The sequence below is a fragment of the Cyrtonyx montezumae genome, unplaced genomic scaffold (genome assembly GCF_038088225.1).
Source record: "Cyrtonyx montezumae isolate F1298 unplaced genomic scaffold, pur_monq_1.0 scaffold_0, whole genome shotgun sequence".
In the NCBI taxonomy this organism is placed as follows: domain Eukaryota; kingdom Metazoa; phylum Chordata; class Aves; order Galliformes; family Odontophoridae; genus Cyrtonyx; species Cyrtonyx montezumae.
The window spans coordinates 39,670,352-39,691,326 of record NW_027071824.1 but is presented as its reverse complement, the minus strand read 5'-3'; the positions used below and the strand labels follow the sequence as shown (position 1 = coordinate 39,691,326).

Genomic DNA, 20,975 nt, shown 5'->3' with positions numbered 1-20,975 from the left:
CCCACACATAGCACGTACACATGTGGCTTTTATTTAAATCAAGAGATGGCAAAAGATTTGGAAAGAATATGGAAATTTATTTATTTGTTGGTTTTTAAGTGAGGTCTGCCTCAGTGTCTTGACAGATGGCAGCATCTTGCAGGATAAGAGACAGTACCATGCAAGTAACACCAAGGTCTCATTTGCCAGGCCGGTAGACACCCATTATGCGCCTTGCACTCAAAATGATGATATTACTCACAACTCAAGCACCATCTGCTGAGTAACTTTGGCACTGACCACTTGTCTTCTTGCCTACAGAATAAACCATTTACTGTGATTCTGCAGAGAGGAATGCAAAGTACGGGGAAAACCTCAAAATCTCCTGTCAGCACAGATCATACATAGTTTATAACCGAAGATTTTTCAAAGTTTGGAAAGAATTCAGAGCAAACATGCATCTCTACTCAAAATGGTCAAGATCACAGTCAGCACCTTGTCCCCCCCCCCCCCCCCCCCCCCCCCCCCCGATCCAAGTCTTCTTTAACTGTCCTCCCGCCTCCTAATTGATATTCAGTGTGACTGTGCTTTAGCAGACTGTTCTTCTTTAGAAGAACAGACGCCAGAGCATAAGGAAAAATTAGATGTTCAAGATGTGGCAAACAAATTCATCAGCCCAGTCAAACTGATAGCTTTACGCTTTCAGAGACAGATATGTGAATCTGCTGAAAGATGAGGAATGCAAAAAGAAAATTATTTGTTAGATTTCTATCCAAGGAACTGAAATTTCTGCACAATATATTGGCGTGACATGAAGTGCTTTTGTCATCACTTGCTGGGGAAAGATGTTCTGTGACTGTACTATCTGTCCCCCTAACTTGATCTCTTTAATACCTCTTAAAATGGAAAATATGTTATGTTTATACTGAGAGAAACATTTTATAGAAGCTTTCACTTGTCAAACGAATAACTGGAGTCGTGACTTGCAACTTCAGCACGTGTTTGTTGTATCAGACGCTTTTAAAACTGGGGTCTGTAGGACTCCATGGGGATATTTAACTGACCTCAAGCAACCACTGCTCTGCAATCATTTAATCAACAGACTCCTTTTCATATGCACACATGTATCAACAGAGAGAGTATACAACTGACAACTAGCCATTTCCATTAGAGACAGATGCAAGTCCTGACCTGTTGCATGCATCTGCATGAAGTCAAAAGAATACAAATCTGTCACTCTTCCTCGGTTCAAGACCCAAACCTGGTGGTAGTAGGTTCTGAGATCCACATACATTCTAATAGCTCAGTTAGCAACCCCATGTACCCATCTCACACATGTGAGTGCGTCAGCACCACATGCATCTGGCAAACAGCTGCTGGGCCTCAGAGGGGGCTGAGAAAAGGATGCCAGCAACCACAGGGAAACAAATTCCTTCCCCATCACTCCAGATCTGACACTGCTTCCAGGCAAACCCAGTGCACAAAGTTCACGAAGTCAAGCACCCGGATGGGCCAGCTTGTTGGTGTGAACTACAAGCAGCAGCAATAAGCAGGCTGCTGCAAAATGGAGCAGTACGAAGACTTGTGTCAACTTGCTGATGGGGCTAATGCCCCAAGTTGTCAACTTTGTCACTGCAAGTTTTGCCTTCAGATCAGTCACTCATCACTTCAAACCAACACAAAGAAAATCCAAGATGTAGATGGCAGTGCAGTTAGTTCTCCTTCAGCTCCTGGGATGGCCTTGGGTCCTGAACAACCACTTCTGTGGCTCTCCAATACCAGGTGTCACTGGATGGATGCCTCAAGGAGCACAGGCTTCAATGGAGTGTGACAGATGCATGCACTGATACCAGCTGCTTAGCTTTATTTATTCTTCTAACTAAGGAGATGGAAACGATAAATAGTGAACTTCAGGAGGTCCCAAAATAACTCCCTGAACTCTTGAGGAAGTCAGAACCAAAGGATTCAAGTGCACAGCAAGTTCAGCAAGTGAACTGATAGTAAAACACTGGCAGTTAATCAAGCTCACAACTTTTGTTGGTCCAGAATACCATTTCCAAGTAATATCAGAAGTCACTGCAATGATGCATCTGCAGAAGGCAAGAGAATTGCCACAAACTGCCTAAACTCACCAAGAGAAAGATGACCAGTCCCAAGTAATTAAAAATAATTAAATAAATAACTAAATAAAAAATAGTTTTGTTGTTTGTTTACTGTCATAGCACATTTCACAGTTCTTGACAGCACATGAAGCCGGCAATCTTCTGCAAAGGTTTCAGGCAGGTATCTGTAACTTCACATCATAACAGCCTAACACGAGGTCAGTCACTGCACCCAAGCAAAGCCACACCAAACCTGGTAACTTCTGTCTGAAAACTGTTCTAGATGGGAAGCACACACCTCATCTGAAGGCTTCTATAAATTACGCATGGTCTTCTGTAAGCAATCAGCTTTGGATTTTTCAGCAAAAAGATTTATATATATTAAAAAAAAAAAAGTTATGAAGAAGTATTTTAGGAGAACTTCCAGACATGGATCTTTTCTCCCAGAGGAGCAATACTGCAACCTACTATGCAAAAAAAGGAATGCTAGACAGAGTTAGTGAAAAAGTTCCTACAAATATTCATGCTATTTCAGAGATGTCTGAATAAGGTTTTTTAGGAGACAGGCCATTTCTGTTATTAATAACCTTCAGTTTCAAGAATGCACCAGTATGTGAATCCTAACTGAGCCATGGACACACAGTCCTGAACCTCATGTCAAGGCTGATACACCCATGCTTTCCAGTACACAAAAACGTGTACAGACTAAAAATCTCTGCCTAAAAACTGCCAAAGCAAAATACAGGAGACTGCATCGGCAGGACATAAACACTGATTCTGAGGACATGCTTGAAATCAGCTCTACAGTATACGCACAGGTACTTCAAAGCATGCTCTATGTGCTGCACTACCTTGAGTGTATCTGATCTGAATGGTGCAAAAGCAGTACTGTGGCCCAGATGAAATAGTTTTTCTTACACCAACAGCTTCCACTTGTCTGCAATGACTAAAAAAATGCCTCTCTGGCTGACAACTGCAATCGGTGGCAGCACTGGGTGGTGCCACAGCATGACAGCAAAACTATGTCCCCACCTCCTCATCAACTCCTGGGGATAAGCACAGAGAGGTGCTGTGCACCATCTTCTGATGCCTTCCAAGTGCTTCTCTATAGAGCCATAAAACAATTCCTCATTCTTTTCATTCTGTACTAGCGTTACACTAAATTGCAAAACTTATTCTGTATTATAATTATTGCTTAAAAATGGCTGCACTTACATTATGTTATAATCTAATTTCTCCTCACTCACGTGGTTAAGTTAAATCATTCCCAGAGAAGGAAATTTTGCCTGAGGTTGAGTTTTGCTGCTCACAGGGTGGTTTTAGCTACACATAAAGAAAGTGTGTGGGAAATGTGGTCTAAAGACCTTTAAAGGCTTCCTATCACTGTCACAGTTCATAGAGTAGAAACAATATTCAGGGGATGTGTGACAAAAAATGCGTTAGTGCTGTCATTGCCCATACTATAATATCTGAGTAGCTGCCATTTAACCAACCTCTCATACGTCTCCTCAGTGTTTCATTATTGCTAAATCCTGGTGTGAGACAGGAGCCTGACAGAGACACTTCGCTTCTCACCAGCAACACAAGAGCTAATCACAGCTCCCACTTCCAAAAGAGGAATTTGCAGGGAATGGAGCTGAGTGCAATCCTGCATCAGAATTTTGAGCCACAAACACTGAATTCTGTATTACTCTACAGCTTACTGAACTTTATTAATTCTTATGACAACAATTCCATAAGGTAATGTCTGAAAATCAGACCCCAGCTTAATAGCTCAGCCTTTCCATAAAAAACCTTACTGGCCTCTGTAGGATGCAGTGAGGCCATGGGTACAAAATACCACAAAGGCCACTCAATCCCACATATCTCCATTTTACACTAAGAACTCACGTTTAATTCCATTTGACCCTGAGCTGATAACACACAGTTGCAAGTCTTGTATGTCCAAGCGATTTACAGCTTTACAAACAATCTGAAACCATATTGCTACATGAGAATTTGAGTCACAAATCACCTGAGTGAACAGAAGGCACAGCCCTGATACCTCACTAATTCACTTGACATGGTATTACTATGGAAAACCAGGATTAACATGTAACTTGTCTGCTTAGTCTAAAATCCACACTTCACTGCTCCATGGCACAAGAAACACTTGGTTTTATTAGGATGCACTGGATCTTTTCCTCTCCTTTGGTAACATCTTATACACTCAGAATATTTCCACTATAATTAATCATGGAGTCTTGGAAATTAACATGAAGCAAAGTACACTGCCCTGCCAGCAACAGAGTTGGTCAGAGAGAGAGAAGTAAAAGGGCTGCTCCAAAAGTAATGCTTCCTATTTCATTGAATTCTTCCATGCAGAAAAAAATTGTAGCCACTGATATCCACTGACACTTGCTGAACGTTTATGGAGAACCAAACCATGGATGCGAACACAGTAAGTCACTGGGTGGCACATTCAGCAGCAGCAACAGCAGGTTGCTTCTGCTGATACAGATTTTTACAAGTATGGCAAACAGATTCTTGTTCATCACTGGTGAAAATGCACAGGTCAAGGCAGTGACTGCTGAAATACAATGTTATGTAGCTGAGAATCTGCTCTAACAAATAGTGTTATTGTGCCCTCTGTATCAGTTGTAGTTTCCATGCAAATAAACAGGAGGCATTACTTTTGGAGCAACTTGTATTAGGTCCACTTTAGCAGATTTCTAGAAATTTATTTCTTCTTATCATAACATAGCTGTTCAAGGCTAACTGCCATTTTTCACAGGCCTCTTCATAGGCCAGCTCCCTGGCTGCAGGCAGACAGGCTCCTGGTACTGGTTTTTCAGGACAGGTCCCACCTGAGCCTGTCTCTCTGCAAGACACAGCCACCACAATCAGCACCAGGCCCCACTGCCTCAGGCCTCAATGTGCAGCTGCCACTTACTAAATTAGTTCTAATGAGATTACACGTGTAAGTAAACATTGCTCACGTGACTGCTGCAAAATCAGGCCTTAAGCTCTGTAGTGTAGTTGTCCACTCAAATGCATGCTTGAGAGAGCATGTAAGAGTTCAATACAAATAATCCACCCGTCAGCATTTCTAAGTGTTCATTAGCAACCACTGTTGCCTTGAATTTTAAACTAACATGATATTCACAGTTCAGAGATACAGCATCTAAGTTATTCGAATATCTAAACAGCCCCGACTTGCTTGAAGTAAGAAGCCCTGTAGGCAATCAATGGATGGCTTGAACAAGCAGGGATAAAATGTCTCACAAACACTCAAGCTTGCCTTGCATCAAAGAATGGAGCCTGCACCTTGGGACCAGTTGCTAAAACCCAGAGTGAAAATGCCTTCAGAGGTGCAGAGAGAGGAGGGGCAGGGAGCAGCAGGCAGCCCGAGTGTGCCTCATTCCCTGCTGTCTTGTAAGCAAGAATGGACAAGCGACAAGATGACAGCTGTGTCGGCATGCTCAAGAAATTATCTCAGCTCCACTCAGGGTGACTTTTTGGCAGAGCCTTTCATGTAATAACTTGTGTTTTGTAGTGTGGGGATTTTCCTTTTTTTTTTTTTTTTTTGGTACTAGAGAAAGCCTGTTAACTGCAGGAGTCAGCTAAACTGTCAACTATAGAAATAAATCTGCTGACTAGCATATTAAAACACGTTTATCCACTCACTGAGCATATCACTGGAAAACTGCTTTATTCCCTTAGGTCAGAATTTTTTTTTCCTTTTTAGCTTTAAATACTGTAGCTAACCCCTTCTTATCTGTAAATACAAACAAATCTCCTTCCCCATACATCAGGACTACAAGCTCTATCTTATGAGTACTGACAGACCACAGTACAACATATATTTGTCTCATTAAACTTCTCCAACAGAATGAAAAACATATTGTGAAAATAAACTTATAAAAATGACACATGACTTTACGCACCACAATTTTTTAATCACCACTATAATGTAATACAAAACTGCTTTCTACTATAGAATAAGACTTGTTTCAAAGCCAATAAATAATTGCACATAGCTTTCTTTCAGGCACATTCAGAATTTGTTTTTCCAGTTGAGTTGAGACAATGAAGTTTATCATGACTTTATGACAGACAAGACTGGATGTCAGATGACTTGGTATTGCTGCTGCCCAAGAGAACTCATATGGGTTAGGTCCAGACAAGAACTTTACACCCGTAGTCATGACACAATCTGAATTCCACCAACATGCCTCCTAAAGTCCACAGTGCTTTGCCTGCAGCACACAGGTACATGACACACTTTGGGATAAAGGCAGCTAAGGAAGAAACCGAGTTGCCTTCACTCTTGTCCCTCACCACCACATAAGCAAACAGTGCCAGGTCCAGCACAGCCGACAACCTTCCAGCTTTCTAACTGTATGCACTATGAAACAAAAGGATTGCTACCTTAAACATAACTGCCACCTCTCTATTTTGTGTGGGACTGGTCACACTGGTGTTACATTGGGATGCACTCTGAGCACATCTATCAAACTGGGCCTTCCTCAGAGACTGCCTCGTGGCCTGCTTTCTGCATTATTCTACAGTATGACAAAGACAAAGATGGGGGACTCCAGACTCTAGATGTAATGAAGAAGCACCATTAATGGGGAATTTCAGGACGTAACTTCAGAAGATTAAGAGCTAGCTGAGAATAAGGCCCAGAACCATAATTAAAACAGACTCTCTAGTTCAAAGCTCTATTTAAGTTGGTAAAGCTAGCTAAAGTCATCAGTTTATGAGTCTGTCATGTGCAATATGCAGATAAGAATGCACAGCTTTCCTTGTGTGGATGAGACACGTTGAATACGTGCAGGGCTGTACAAAGGCAATCTGGTGTTCAACAAAGATCTCATGCTAAATGTGACTAAAATAAATAAATAAATAAGATCTCAATTTAATTCCAATGCAGCATCTATTTTTGTTGCTGGATCTAAATGAGGCAGACAGCTTGCCTCTACCACTTCATATTCATTCCTCCCAAAAATTCACTCAGCTTGGATCAAATCCCATTTTCCTTAAACGTATAAATCCCCATATCATCCGCAGAATTTGATTATCACAGGGAGTGCTCTATATCAAAGCTTTAAAATATGTTGTAAAGCCACAGCAACGATGCACTCGTGTAACAACTGAACTGTGACCAATTCTAACTGTAAAGCAAGTTCATGAACTTCAGCTGTGATACATTCAGTGTGTTGTTCTGTTCAGACTCTCATCTTTAATGAGTCCAGAATTTCAAAAGATATACTACCATGCCAGCCCAGTCAAAAAAAAAACCAACAAAACAGCTCTATCTAGATGCTTTGGCTAATACCAGCCTTTGCCAACCCAGCCACCTGCCCTGCCTCACATCTCTTCCCCCAAAATGCAATTTTAAATTGCTATTTCTTGATATGTATTTTTACAGAATCATAGTATGGTAGAGGTCAGAAAGACCCTCTGCTCCAACCCCTGGTCAAGCAGGGATCCTCAGAGCAGGGTGCTCAGCATCACATCCAGGCAGCTTTTGAACATCTCCGAAGAGAAGGCCCCACAGCCTCTCCTGGCAAACTGTGCCAGTGCTCCATCACCTGAACAGCACGGGAGTGCTTCCTGGTGTTTGGAGATAATGTCCAGTACTTCAGCTTGTGCCTGCTGCCCCTTGCACTGGTCCACTCTGAAAAGAGACAAGTTCTTCATGAGGAACAGCATCCTTACACAGTAACAGGTTGACCCTCCAGTCCAGCTTTCCCAGGTTGCTTTGGGGCTCAGCTGAAGCAATGTTTGTATAACAACAAGGATGGGGAATGAGATGCAACATTAAAGTAAAGCAAGCATGTAGACAGACTTATTTTTCAAGGGTCCAGATCAGGTGCAAGCCTTTAGGAAGGATTCTAAGTAAAAAACTCTGAAACGTGAAAACACCTTTTACAGCTCTAGTAAACGCAAACACTGACCATAGCTTTCTTCCTTAAGCCTTTCAAAAAAAGATTTACTATAGACCTATCCCTAGCTCCCCAGGTGGCCTATATAATCTAGCTATTCAGAAAAACTTTCTAATGGCACCAAAATTCTACAGCCATTACAGATTATATCTGTTAACAGGCTGTCACTGGAGAGTGCTCAAAATCACTGTTTGTCTTGAGTTAATTTCTGCAACTGTTATACCACTACATTTACTGGTGACAAGATGTCTTTAACAGTTTCTCTGTGCTTCCATTTGCATGCTTGATGCTGGCATTAAAAATAATTCTCTTTTTCTCGGGTATTGTTACAAATATTTGTTGTTTCTTAGGCTACTGAACATGGTTGATATAAAAATTGAAAAGATTTCTATTAGTTTTTCTCCTGTAACACTCAATGTTCAACTTCTAAAGCTATCTAAAATGCTTCATCTATACATGCTTCTTCTATACATGTTATACTTCTGATCTGAGAGAGGAAGGAGGAAAAAACACAAACAGGAAAACAACTGAAAGTCTGATGTTCCTTGTGATATTAGTTGCTTACCTAGCACTGAAACTATGGCAGCCATAGATCAAATTTCTTCTCTCCTCTGAAGACACTAATTTGAAATGGAGTTAAATTAAATAATCTTTTACCTTTGTCTTTTACTGCCTCTGTCTTACATTAGAAAATACTGAGAAAACACATTAATCTGGTTTGAATGAATACATTATCATTAGTGTATTGAAACAAATGTCAAGACTTCTTAAGACTTTCACTAGAAAAGCTATCACTTTATAATGCATACAGGAAACCATGCAATCAATATGACCTACCTGTATGCTTTTACACTCAGCATAGCACTACACAACTAAACCTACAAATAGGGAATCTAAATACAAGTAAACCTTTTTTTTTTTTTTTTTTTGGCGTAAGTGCAGCATTCAAACACAAGGTGCAGACTCCTGATCAAATTCTACTTAATTTAAATAATCTTTTTTTTTTTTAACTCTCTGTTGGAGAGGGTGGTTAGAGTATGGAATCCAGCCAAAACCATCAGAAGACATACTGTGAATTAATTCAGAAACAGTAAAAATAACAGGATATATGAGCAGAACTACTGGCACCAAATTAGCCACTACAACTAAAATGATTACAAATAAGTTATTTCTCCCTCTGTTTTTTTTTTCCTTTGTGTTTTATTTTACAGCTCCAATGCCTTTCCAGAACATATGGTCTACCCCTTGCCTTTAATGGCCTTCTACTTCATTAAGGCTTCCATTTGGTAGGAAGCTCACATATTGGCATCTCTCTGAACCTGAGCTAGGCCTATTGTTATTATGAAGTGGTTCCCCACTACTCTGCAGCTCTTTAATGAAATGTAAGATTATTTTAAGTCCATAATCTTCTCAGCAGGATTATCGACTAGTAGGGCTGACCCTAATATTGCTCATCTGAACAGTGATCTGGCAGATGCCCCGAGAAAACAAAGGGTAAACACATACCTGTCTGGAGGGTCTTGCAGCAAGACATAATAGAGGCTTTATGAGTAACTACTTAAATCCGGTTTTATTTGACAATGCTAACCAGATGTCTTCTGGAAAACAGATCAAGTGTTTCAATCACTGCTGCTTAAATACATTCCTAGAATTTGGCCAACAAAGCTAAACAGAAGCTACACTCAGCCAAATCCAGCTCTTCTGAAGATGAGATAATAAATGAATCATCACAGACACTGGAACAACGAGCACTATACTACATACAAAGTCTGAGTCAACACAATTACACTGGAGAAAAAAGGCACAAAGTGCAGTCACTGGTGCAGAAAACCTCTGCAGCTGTAGCCTGAAAACCAGTATGAAAGTTAGAATATCTGACTGTGAACAATATTTACAGATAACATTTCTCAGTACAGATCTGATGCCTTAATCTACTATAAATAACAACCAGCTCAAGCAATAAACAGCAGCATGCAACAATTGTCCCTGATCTACAACTTGACCTGACCAGCAAGAGCTTTCCTGAGATCCTTGAGGAACTAGCCATCACTCTCAAGCCTGATCACTTTTTCAGAGTTTAATACGCTTCCCCTTGAGCAGTAATATGTTTATTTCATCTCTTCCCTTTATTCCTGCCATGTCTAAGCAGCAACAGGTGACAGCCTTTCCAGCCTTTTTTACATTTATTTTTAAATCAAAAGGACCCTACACTGCAAATTGCTAGAACTGGAAGACAACTGCTCCTTGGAAATCAGGTCTTAAATGCCCTCTTCCATTTCCCATCACTCCAGCAGACACGTTTGATAGAAAGCACAGAGTACTTAAAAAAATAATAAAATAAAATACAAAAGTAAAGTCAGTTCAGGCGAGCAACAGGTACATTTCATCACAGCTTGCAAAACTATCAGGGACAAGTGCACTTTGGATTACTTCAGACTTTCCTTTCAGGTGACTGGGTCAACCCTGGTGAACACACTGCAAACCTGACTGGAATGTAGACACACTTAAGACCCACTCCTGGCAGTGAAACAAAGACACACTACAACTGTGCTGGGCCTCCTCCTCATGTTCATGTTTAATGACTTGCTCATTGACATTTTCAGACTATACTACAGAAGAGTAAGAATTGCACTCCATTTACACTTATCCAAATATTTGCAAGGTTGCTATGCACTGATGTATCTATGCTCCTGACTAAAGACCACTACACTTGAGACGTGCCTCCAGACAGCAGTCCTTTATTTAGTCCCAGATTTACCATCACAGTTGAAAAACTGGATAATTTTGTAAACCACATTTAAAAACATTAAGCAATGATACCTTGATGATGATTTGCAGTTGAATTTGTTCTTCCACTCTAGCTACCACACTAAGTCTTGAAGACACTACAGAGACATTAACAACTTTCATTTTAAAATAGATTCAAGTACATTTTTCAAACCACTACTTTTAGTCAACAGCAACTTTAGATTTTAATAAAAGCCCAAATAAAGCCACATACATAAGTGCATTACCAACTTCCCAACTTCCTGGTGCTTGAAAGTAATTTTGTAAAGGAAAAGGGAAAAGCACAGTAGAATAGAAGCCTAGTTCATAAGTACAAAGATCAGAAAAAAAGAAAATCCCGCCATGTAACATCTACTATCATATTCTGCATGTGATTTCATAGCACAATACGCAAATGATATTTCAATATATCATATACTCAACCGAGTAATAAGCCACAGCACTTAAAAAACAAACAGAATTCTCCTCCTTCTCTTCCAAACACAGCACTGCTTCTGCTAAAGTTATGAAGGGTTCACAGCGATCACCAAGCAGAGAACTTGCTCCCTCTTATCAGTGTTCTGTAATAACTCTATCCTTAACATTCTGTTTTTAAGCCAGCTTAAGAATAAGCAGTGGTAATAAGTTTTTTGCCCTCCAAGAAGTGCTTCTAAGTTTCTTCCCTATGACAGACAGCTGCACTAGTTTTTTTTTTTTGTTTTTTTTTTTGCTACATCCATGCTATCAAAAAAGAAATCTGCTGAGCTCTTAAAATTGCATCAGAGTGAATATGTTCGACCTTCCATTATTTTAAAAGTTACTCAGTATTTTATCTGGTTAGTATTAGAGATGAATCCAGATGGATAAGAAAATCTAGACAGAAAGGATACCTTTCCTGAATTATTTTGAATGATTTTATACATTCAATATTTTTCTAAGCGGTTTTAATAATACTATGCTCTATAAGTGAATTTCTATCAGTAACCCAAGCTTTATACTTCTCTAATTCACTGGGGCAGCTATGAGCGCAATAACAAAGTAATCACCTGCAATCAAGTTGCTACGGACCATTACTCTTCCTTTATAGTCTTCCATGCTACAATCACATAGCTCTAAGCAACTTACTATCCATTAAGAAACTTTGGATAAAAGGGTCTTTTCTGAAACAGGAGGTGAAAAAAAGAGTTCAGTAACAGTCACAACTACATTACAATTTCTACAACACATCTGTGCTAAATGAAAGTCAGCTCTGGGTACAGAACTTTTGACCTAATCTGCCAAAGGTGCTCAGGAGCATCAATGTCCTCCTGATCTCACAGTGCCACTGAAGAGTAAAACTGATAAAACGTCAGGCAGCACCACTCCTACTGCTCAGAGCCCCTACAGGCATTGATGGAATTACTGAGGATGGCGCTAAATTCATGCTGTAGCTAATCAGGGCAGCTAAAGGCCACAGCAAGGAAGAAACAAGTCCTAGGAAAGAGCTTGAGGCAAAACATAAGCAAACAAGAGCAGAATTCCGCTGACTATGTCAGGAGCTTGAGGTCGGCTGAAGGCATCATGGTTTCATCCCCCTCTCTCAATTACTACCCTGAAAGCAAGAAACTGAAATTCAGCTCAGTACAAAGGAGTCATAGACCACGGGCACACACACAAGTTTTATTTTATACAAACGTCTAATTGGTGAGTTTGAGTAGCACCGAATAGCTTTTGTTTTTATAAAGAGAAGGAGCTCTAGAGAAAAGCCCCATGAGACAGAAATAATTTCAGATGTGTAAATTGGGCTAAGCAGCATATGATAATTGGTTTCAAAAAATATATTGGATACAAATTTATTGAAGTAGAAGATACAGAGGTTACATTTCCAATAAAGTACAGAAAAAAATCAAAATAGCATTTTAGCCTGGGCAGTTATCTTTGATAATGGACTCAAGCAGAGAATTAAAAATAGATGAATGAGTAGTTAACGTATACAAAAAGCTAAGTGCAAGTAGTATTCCTTTCAATCTAAAACAGGAAAATATATTTTATTTATTTTGAAAGAACTGGTACATCTGTGAGGCAACAGTAAATGTTTCAAGGCTAAAGCGCTGCAAAAATGCATTAATCCAATAATAAGTATAGAGGACACACAGGCTATCTGCTGAGCCATGCGTGAGCTAATAACTCCAGCTGTCAAGACTGCCCTATTAAATGATAACAAAAGGCACCTAGTAAGAGATGGTGAAAAATTAATTAACTGGAGAAATAGCAAGAGAAATAAAACATAGCAGCCAAACACTTCTCCATTCCCCTAACCCTAACCCATTCCCCCCACTTCCTCGTCATAAACAGAATGAAGTTTCCGGTATGTTTAAAAAGCAGAAATGCCGCGATAAACAAAATTACACCATTCTTCTAAATCAGATTCACTTTTTAAGCTATCAAATACTTGTGATTCCAGATGAAACAAAAAGGGACTCAGTGTTGAGTTGGCTCTTAGCAGGGAAATCCTCTTTGTCAAATAACAAACGTAAAGAAAACTCTTGTGTTAACAATTTCCAGAACATGGATGTTAAGCTCCATCTTCCAACTTCTCTTTTGGTTCAGAAACACCTGCTCTTACAGCCCTCCTCACACTCCCTGCCTTCCCGCGTCCACAGGACTACACAAACACAACACCATGCCTCCTGCACCACAGAGTGCAGGTACGCCCCCCAACAAAGGTACTAAGGGGAGAAGCTGGTTCTCAGACAAACACTGCACTCTTCTGCAAGGAAGAAGATACATCACTCGGTGACTCCTTGCGAGTGCCCTATTCCCTATTTCTCTTCTCTGCCTTCAACCTCTTTTCCAACTTTTCACAAATTGACAAAAAATGGCACTGTATGGTAACAGAGGTTACTGAATGACATACTTCTGACTTGGCTTTTATGCTGAAGCATAAATGGAATCATTCAGAAATTACTGAAATAGAAGGCACCATTTTGAAGTGCTCCAAAGACTCAATGAAACTGGCCAAAAAACACTGTCTTCCACTTTTCCATTCTAGAATACCACTCTACCAGGTAGCAAACTTCCTTGCTATTTGATTGAGGAAAATTACTTCAGCTATTGGTAAACACCACTCAGTACTCTTGCTGTGCTGCAGCAAAACAAGACAAGATTCTTCAGAAGCCTACACCTTGGATGAGTTTGCAAAGGCTGTGACAAAAACTACCATGCTTTCAGGATACATCAGTGACAGCAGCATCTCACCTCTCAGTACGGACTTGAGGTTCAGTTTGGCTTGCCGGTGCAAGTCCTCCACACAAGGCGGTCTTGAGGAAGGCAGGAACACATTTTCCTGCTGGTGCCACGGAGCAGTGTAATGGACGGTCCATCTGCTCTCTTCATCTAAGTTGGAAACAGCTGCAGAGAAAGACAAAAGGAAGTAAATGCTACTGCAGATAGGTCTGTTGTGTAACCCCACATACATGTTCATCATGCATCATCTTGAAATCAAGACGACTGTAACCACCGTATCAAAACACTCTTTAGACCTTCACTTCCTCGACCTCCTCTCACTTCTGGAATTATAAATGGTTTAAGCTGGAAGGGACCCCTTAAAGTCCATTTAATTCCAAGACCCCTTCCACCCACCGACTCAGGCTGCTCAGGGCCCCACCCAATCTGGTCTCAAACACCTCCAGGAATGGGGCAGTCACAGTTTTTCTGGGCAACCTGTTCCACTGCCTCATCACCCTATGTGTAAATAATATCTTCTTAACATCTAACATAAATTTCCCTTATTTTACTTTTAAGCCATTTCTCCTTGTGCTATCACTGTTAGAACGTGTAAAAAGTCAGTCCCTTTCTTTTTACAAGCTTCCTTCAAGTACTGGAAGGCCACAATGAGGAGTCCTCAGAGCCCTGTCCAAGCTAAACAAGCCCTGGTCCCACAACTTTCTTTCATAGGAGAGAGAAACGTGTTCTCTTGAGGAGGGTGTAGGAAACCTCTTTTCCTCCTCCTGTGTTTTAACTTGCTAATGTATTTATGTGGACCTTTGACTCTGTTTTCTGCCCGCTAGTTCTCAGTCAAATGAAATCAGTTTTCCTGTCCCTGATCCTGCCAGGAGCTCCCTCTTACTCAAGGATGACCCTTACAATGTGAGAGCCACCATGAGAGATTACGACAGGCTCATTTGTGGGCTCACAAAATAGCTTTCTCCAACGTCATGCTCGCTCAAACCAAGAACTAAAACTTGACAGAAGCCAACAAATCAGCTTCTTTACTTTTCCATGAGTGAAAAGCAGACTTGGACAACAGCAACTCACCAGGTAAATATTGCTCAGAGCACAGCACCAATGAGGAGGGATGGCACCGGCTTCCTCTTTCCAACCAGCATATGCACAAAAACACTACAGTGACATTGTTCTGGTTCAAAGTTCCCTACAGGCTGCCAGTAATGAATCAGTGAAAATGCATAAGCCTAAGATTTGTTTATCGTTTATGTTTCCCGAGAAAGAGCCATTACCTTTCATTTAAAGTTTATCATCAATAAAAACTTTTACAGTTGAATGGTCTTATCCCTCCACACCGTAATAAGAGGAAAAGGGCAGTTGGGGGTCATATTTTACGATCCCCCAGGCACCATTTGGCCTTCAGCCAGCATGCAGCATATCCTTGCTTTTAGCTCTCTGAAGCAGGAAAAAAAAACCAAACCACTACAGCTGCGTCTCCTTCTAAGCACCTGCTCTGCTGGCTCAGCGCTATGGCACCGGCCTTCTAGCAACTCCACATCCTCTCTTGCTCTGCTGGCTGCCTGCAGCATCCAGCAGCGATGTTCCTGCAATGTGCAGAAGCTGGGAAGCTTATGAGCTACAGCCTACTGGTATCACCGCAGTGCATCTGCCAGGATCAGCTCGGATAGAAATAATCTGGGCTCGTTAGAGAACATAAGCTATGTCTTAAACTTCAAAACCTGTCTGCAACACAATGCTGCTTTGTCCTAAAAGGATCTGTGGAGGGGGAAAAATCCTTAACTGAATTTCTACACTTTTTATTTTATTTATGATTAGCGTCAGAGCACAGAAAGTTAATGAAGAACAGTGCCTGGTCATTCCATCCATAGGACGGCTTGATCCCACACCCCACCCATCCCTTAGCACTGGGTGCAGGTGTCCTTGTAACCAGAGGGCACATCTATCACCACCCATACAGACACCACCCCACTCGTTAGGGCAGTGCCTGGCCCTGCCCTAAGGCAGGCAGCAGGTTTATTCAGCACCCTGCCATAAAATCATGGACTCATCGCGGTTGAGAAAGGCCTTCAAGATCACCCAGTCCAACCACAGACTGACGCACCCATTCCAGGCTGTCAGAGGAGGCAGGGGGGCAGCCAGGCCTGCCACACCAAAACTCATGGGTTCTGCTCATCACGAGCACCCAACAAACCCAGTGCACAGAAACACAGTATGGTCCCAAACTACACTCTCTAGTGCAATTTGTCCATCTTCACGAATTAATGAATTAAATTTAATTCACCTGAAATCCATCATGTCGCTAGGTCAGGTGTTAAAGACGTTCATTCCAAGTAGAAGCAAAGGGGCGGTGCGGGGCAGGTGGGATGCTGCCCCAAACCTCACTCCCCACACCTTGTACCCACGGGCACCAGCCATACCCCACAAGTCCAGCTGCTGCCCATCACACAAAGGGCCTCACAGCAGCCCTAAGCAGACGTCCTATAAGGCTGCACATAGTAGAATACACAAAGTATTCAACAAAGTGGCATAAATCACAATACAGCACAGAAGCCGGAGCTGCGCTCTCCTGCGGGGCTCCGCTGCTCCCCACTAGGACGGCCAGCACGCACAGCTACTTACTCTTTCTCTTGAAAAGTTTCATGAGAGATTTAAGCTTCGTGTTGATGAAAACCACCATTTTCAAGGTGTTTCGCTGCGATCTCGGAGCTTAAATCCCATAAGAAGCCGGAGCTGCAGGAAGGTGACTGGTCTCCGGACCGATCCTGGAGAAACCGTAATAATTTATCCTCTCCAGAGTTCCCCTCCCTCCTGTTTTTTATCGCCCCTAAATCTCAACTTTAGATCCGTCTGGACCTAAGCGCACGGAACCATTTCCAATCCTTCAGCCCCAAAGCCGCCTCCTCAAAAGTGTAGTCCTGCGGGCTGCCGACAGCCACTTTCCCATATGCAAAACAGGGAAGGAAAAAAAAAGAAAAGTTAATTATTATTCACTCCGCTCTTCTCATCCTCTCCAAGTTTTGGGTGGCGGCGGAAAGGAAGAGTTTGGGAAGCGATCCCTCTTTTGCTGCCCATGGCTGCGGCGGCCGTGCCCCGTGTGCCCAGGGGAGGGAATGGGGCCGGGGGCGGCGGGGAGGGGCCGGGCGGAGCGGCCGCTCCGCCCGGCCCCTCCCCGCCGCCCCCGGCCCCAGACTTTTATTTTTCCATCAAATGAAAACTTGTGCAACTTTTCAGACGGGTATATCCCCCCCAAAAAATAGTAATAGCGCCGAGAGGTGCAGCCCCCTCCTTCCTAGGGATGAAGGAGCCGTGATTTTTGCAGAAGGAGCGAGGAAAAAAACAAGCCGAGCGGCGAATCAATGTGCTCAGCAGGGCGTGCCCTTCGCACAATGTTAAGGCTCGAGGAGCGAGCCCTCCATCACAATGTAAGCTGCGCCGCTCTAACAATGGGATTTTTTCCTCAGGGAGAAGGAAAAAAGCCGGCAGCGGGGGTCAGGGGCTGACCTCCAAGCCGCAGCGGGACACACAGCCTCTGCGGTGTGAAATGCAGATGCTCCCGCAGGAGCTCAACCCAAGTTTCACCACATCCCCGAGATTCAGTGCCATGCAGCAAAGAACACAAAGTGCCTCCATCAGCGTCTGAAGGCTACTGGTATAAGCAGCATTCCCCAGCTCCACAGAATGTGCACTCACAACACGGGTTTGCCACGAGCATCAGGATCTTCCAGCTGCACCCAAGCACTGGCTCACCTGTGCCATGATGGCTCTGCTTTGCTTGATTTCCATCAAGCACCTCATACAAAGATTTTTTAAAATCACACAATACCATCCCCATTAGCGTTTTACCATTACCCATTCATCATTAAACCCATCTGAGATGCACTCCCACTGGACAGAACCTGAAGGTGAGCCCAGAATGCCTGTATCTGCATCTCCAGCAGCACTGCCATGCAGTGGCACACCTAGAAGGTGTGGACTCCTTTCCAAATGTGGTGTTGATCTTCTGGGGGATGTAGTAAGTGTCTCTAAGATGGAAGAAGAACTATAGCCCATTTGCACAGTAAAATCCATCAATTTCAAGCCGGTAAGTGATGGAGATTGTGCTACAGGAGAGATGCAAGATATCCCCAAGGCTTTTATGCATTTCTCAGCTGCTTTCAAGTTCCGCAGATGGGCTTTGTCCCCATTTCAGGCTCAAGTCTCCGCGTACTAACATGTTCTAGGCTACTTGGGACAGTTCTGGAAACTCTTTTCACCCAGGGCTGCAGCTTGCCCATGTCCAAGGTTGCTCTTGATCCTCCCCTAGCCAGAAGCATTCTGAAAACAAGCACTTAACAGCCATCATCAAGCCCCGATCTCCAGACACAGTTATTCAAAACCAATAAGAAACAATCCACAGGATGATGTTTGCCTTTTGTCTTCCCCATCTTCCCTTAGGCCAATGCTGATCAAGTGGCCAAGCATCAAAAATCAGTACCAGGAAGTGATGCCTCAAGAGAAATTCCAGTCGGTGCTGGCACTGGCATCTTTCAGCCTGTCCTAGTTCAACAACCATCCAAAACTCTTTTCCACTGGAGGTAAATCCAGTAGCTTCCATTAAATTCAGCGTGTTGTCTTGACACAACCACTTTTCACTGCACCACAGTTGGTTCTGATGGTTCTCTTAGAGCAGAAAGCATGAATTAAGTGTATGGGACTGTTCAAGAAAATGTATACTGCCATCCCAACAGTAAAAATCAGATACACACAAGCAGAACAGCAATTAAACCACTTTGGCAGAAAGACTGATACAGTTTGTTCCGGTGCAACGAAGCCAGCCCCAGCAGTAGGCGTGCACACATTGCAGTACCAGTTCTTTACAAGCAGTGACTCAAGGGCTGCTGGCACACCTGCTAGCTCACCTTGAGCTAGTTAATATTAACCTACAGCCTCCCTTCCCACATCCTCAGAAAAACAGTGACACTCACTTGCCATCTCATGTAGATACTAGCACAATGAATACAGAAAACGCTGGAAAGATTCCAGCAAATACTAATTCTGGAGGGACTGTTAAATTTAAAAGTTTGGCCTAGAAGCAGCTCCATCCTAACTAACAAATTAGAGATAGAAGCAAAGCTAATACAAGAGGCAAAAGGAGCTGCTTCAAATCATGAACACACTGCCAATGGCAAAATTCACATACAATAGATTTTAACCCCTGACTGGCTTATCTGTGCTTCTTTTTCTCCCATCAAAATTATTTGTATTGGTTTTGCTTTTAAGCCTCATTCATAGTGAAGACCATTAATGTCCTCAGTAGGCATATGAGAACAGATGAGTGTCTGTATCTGCAGGCACTGCCTGAAAACATCATAACCCCCCCCACACCCTTTGCCCCATTCTTTGGAGGGAGGTTTCCAGCTGACCTGTTCTGCAGCAGCCATCTGGGACTGCCACCCCTTGACGTTCCCAGCAACACAAAACACTGGCAACCAAGAAACAACCTGTAAATACATGGCTTCCATAGAAATGTTTCACAACACCCACCTCTGTCCCTGCCCCATTTGTAACTCAGTGCCCTGCACTTTGCACCACTGCACCTGAGGAAGCTGAGAAATGGTACCACTATTTTTTTTTTTTTTTTTTGAGATGAGCCCAACACATATTAAATTCATTAAATAACACTAACAGACAAATTTATCAGCATTTTAGCTGTAAACCTTAGAAATTTTATTTAGACAACAGAAACATCTTCCATTAAACAAATGTATAGCACTGGTTTTAGGCTTGGGAAGGAAGGAATATTCCCAGAAACTAAGACAGGAATTGTATGGTGAGAGCTGTTCCAATGTGTCTCTATGCAGTAAGCAAAGGGGAAAGATAAAATGCTGTTGAGCAGACGCCCTCTAAACAATGAGACATACTTGAAGCAAGTTCCCACTGTACCACTCTGGCAGTGTGCAAGGAAAACTACTGGCAATGCCACTGTTACTATGTTCCTGAGGGGCTGGGCTGGCTGCTCAGGATTGCTCCCATCACCCTGCCCATCCCTCCATACAGATGCAGGCGCCAGGGCAAGCAGATGCCATACCGAGCCAGCACCTAACAGCCCCCTGCCTGCGGATGCACCTGCTGGGTGAGTCTGAGCCAAGATTAAGCACTTCCTGCAGGTTACAAGGGTCTGTCTGGTTGCAGATCAACACCACGCCAACCTAAAAACCACGCCTTGACCTCTACTTGAGAGCACCACGCTTCTAAATAAGAAGTGTAAAGCACCTGTGATAAGAAATGCTGAATGTAGCTTTGCCCAAAGTTCACTCCTGCTCTGGCCACCTTCACCCATACCATCAAGCATTTGCTGCTGTTTAAAGGCCCTTCAGACCACAGGAATCAATAATTTATGAATATAAGGGCTTTCTTCCCCTCCTTTCAGAGCCAATCGTGTCTGGCCATCTCCCGGCACTTTTCAGGAGAACAAAAGTGTTCCCCCCAGAGGCCATCCACCCACCCCAGGCGGGGGTATCACCCGCCTTCCTCTCCCCAACTCACAATGGTCTCTTTCAAGGCACCCTCAGCTTCATGAAGCACGATACCTCTCCAGACAGCAAGAAATCGCCATTCATCGACTCATCGGGAGGAAGAGGAGGACGAGCATGCAAGGGGAGAAGGAACAAAGGAGCAGGATTATTTGATCCCAAAGCAACCACAAAAGACGAGAGGGACCCATGGCTCAGGGAATCACAGAATCATCGAAGTTGAAAAAGACCACTAAGATCATCTAGTCCAACCACTGAACTCGCAGGGAAGCGCCGTGTCTCCATGCAGGCAACTACGGGGCAGGTATGAACCTGAAGAGATTCCCCCCACCACCACCACTTTTGTTCACCCAAGGGGGGCTAATCGTGGAGGAAAAGCGGGGAAGGCGAGACAGAGAAGCAGCATAGCCTAAGCCGGAGAGGACAGAAAAGCAGCAGACTGATTGATCTGATGATCCTAT

At 42.8% G+C, this 20,975-nt stretch overlaps 1 protein-coding gene across 2 annotated transcripts in view; it reads right to left on the bottom strand.

Moving 5' to 3' along the window:
• Nucleotides 1-20,975, bottom strand: part of NHSL1 (NHS like 1) — a 160,974-nt gene that overhangs the window by 32,014 nt on the left and 107,985 nt on the right. For both annotated transcript variants that reach the window (XM_065733068.1, XM_065733077.1), the window contains exon 2: nt 14,015-14,167. In XM_065733068.1, the coding sequence (XP_065589140.1) occupies nt 14,015-14,167 (153 nt within the window). The remainder of the gene's footprint in view (nt 1-14,014; nt 14,168-20,975) is intronic.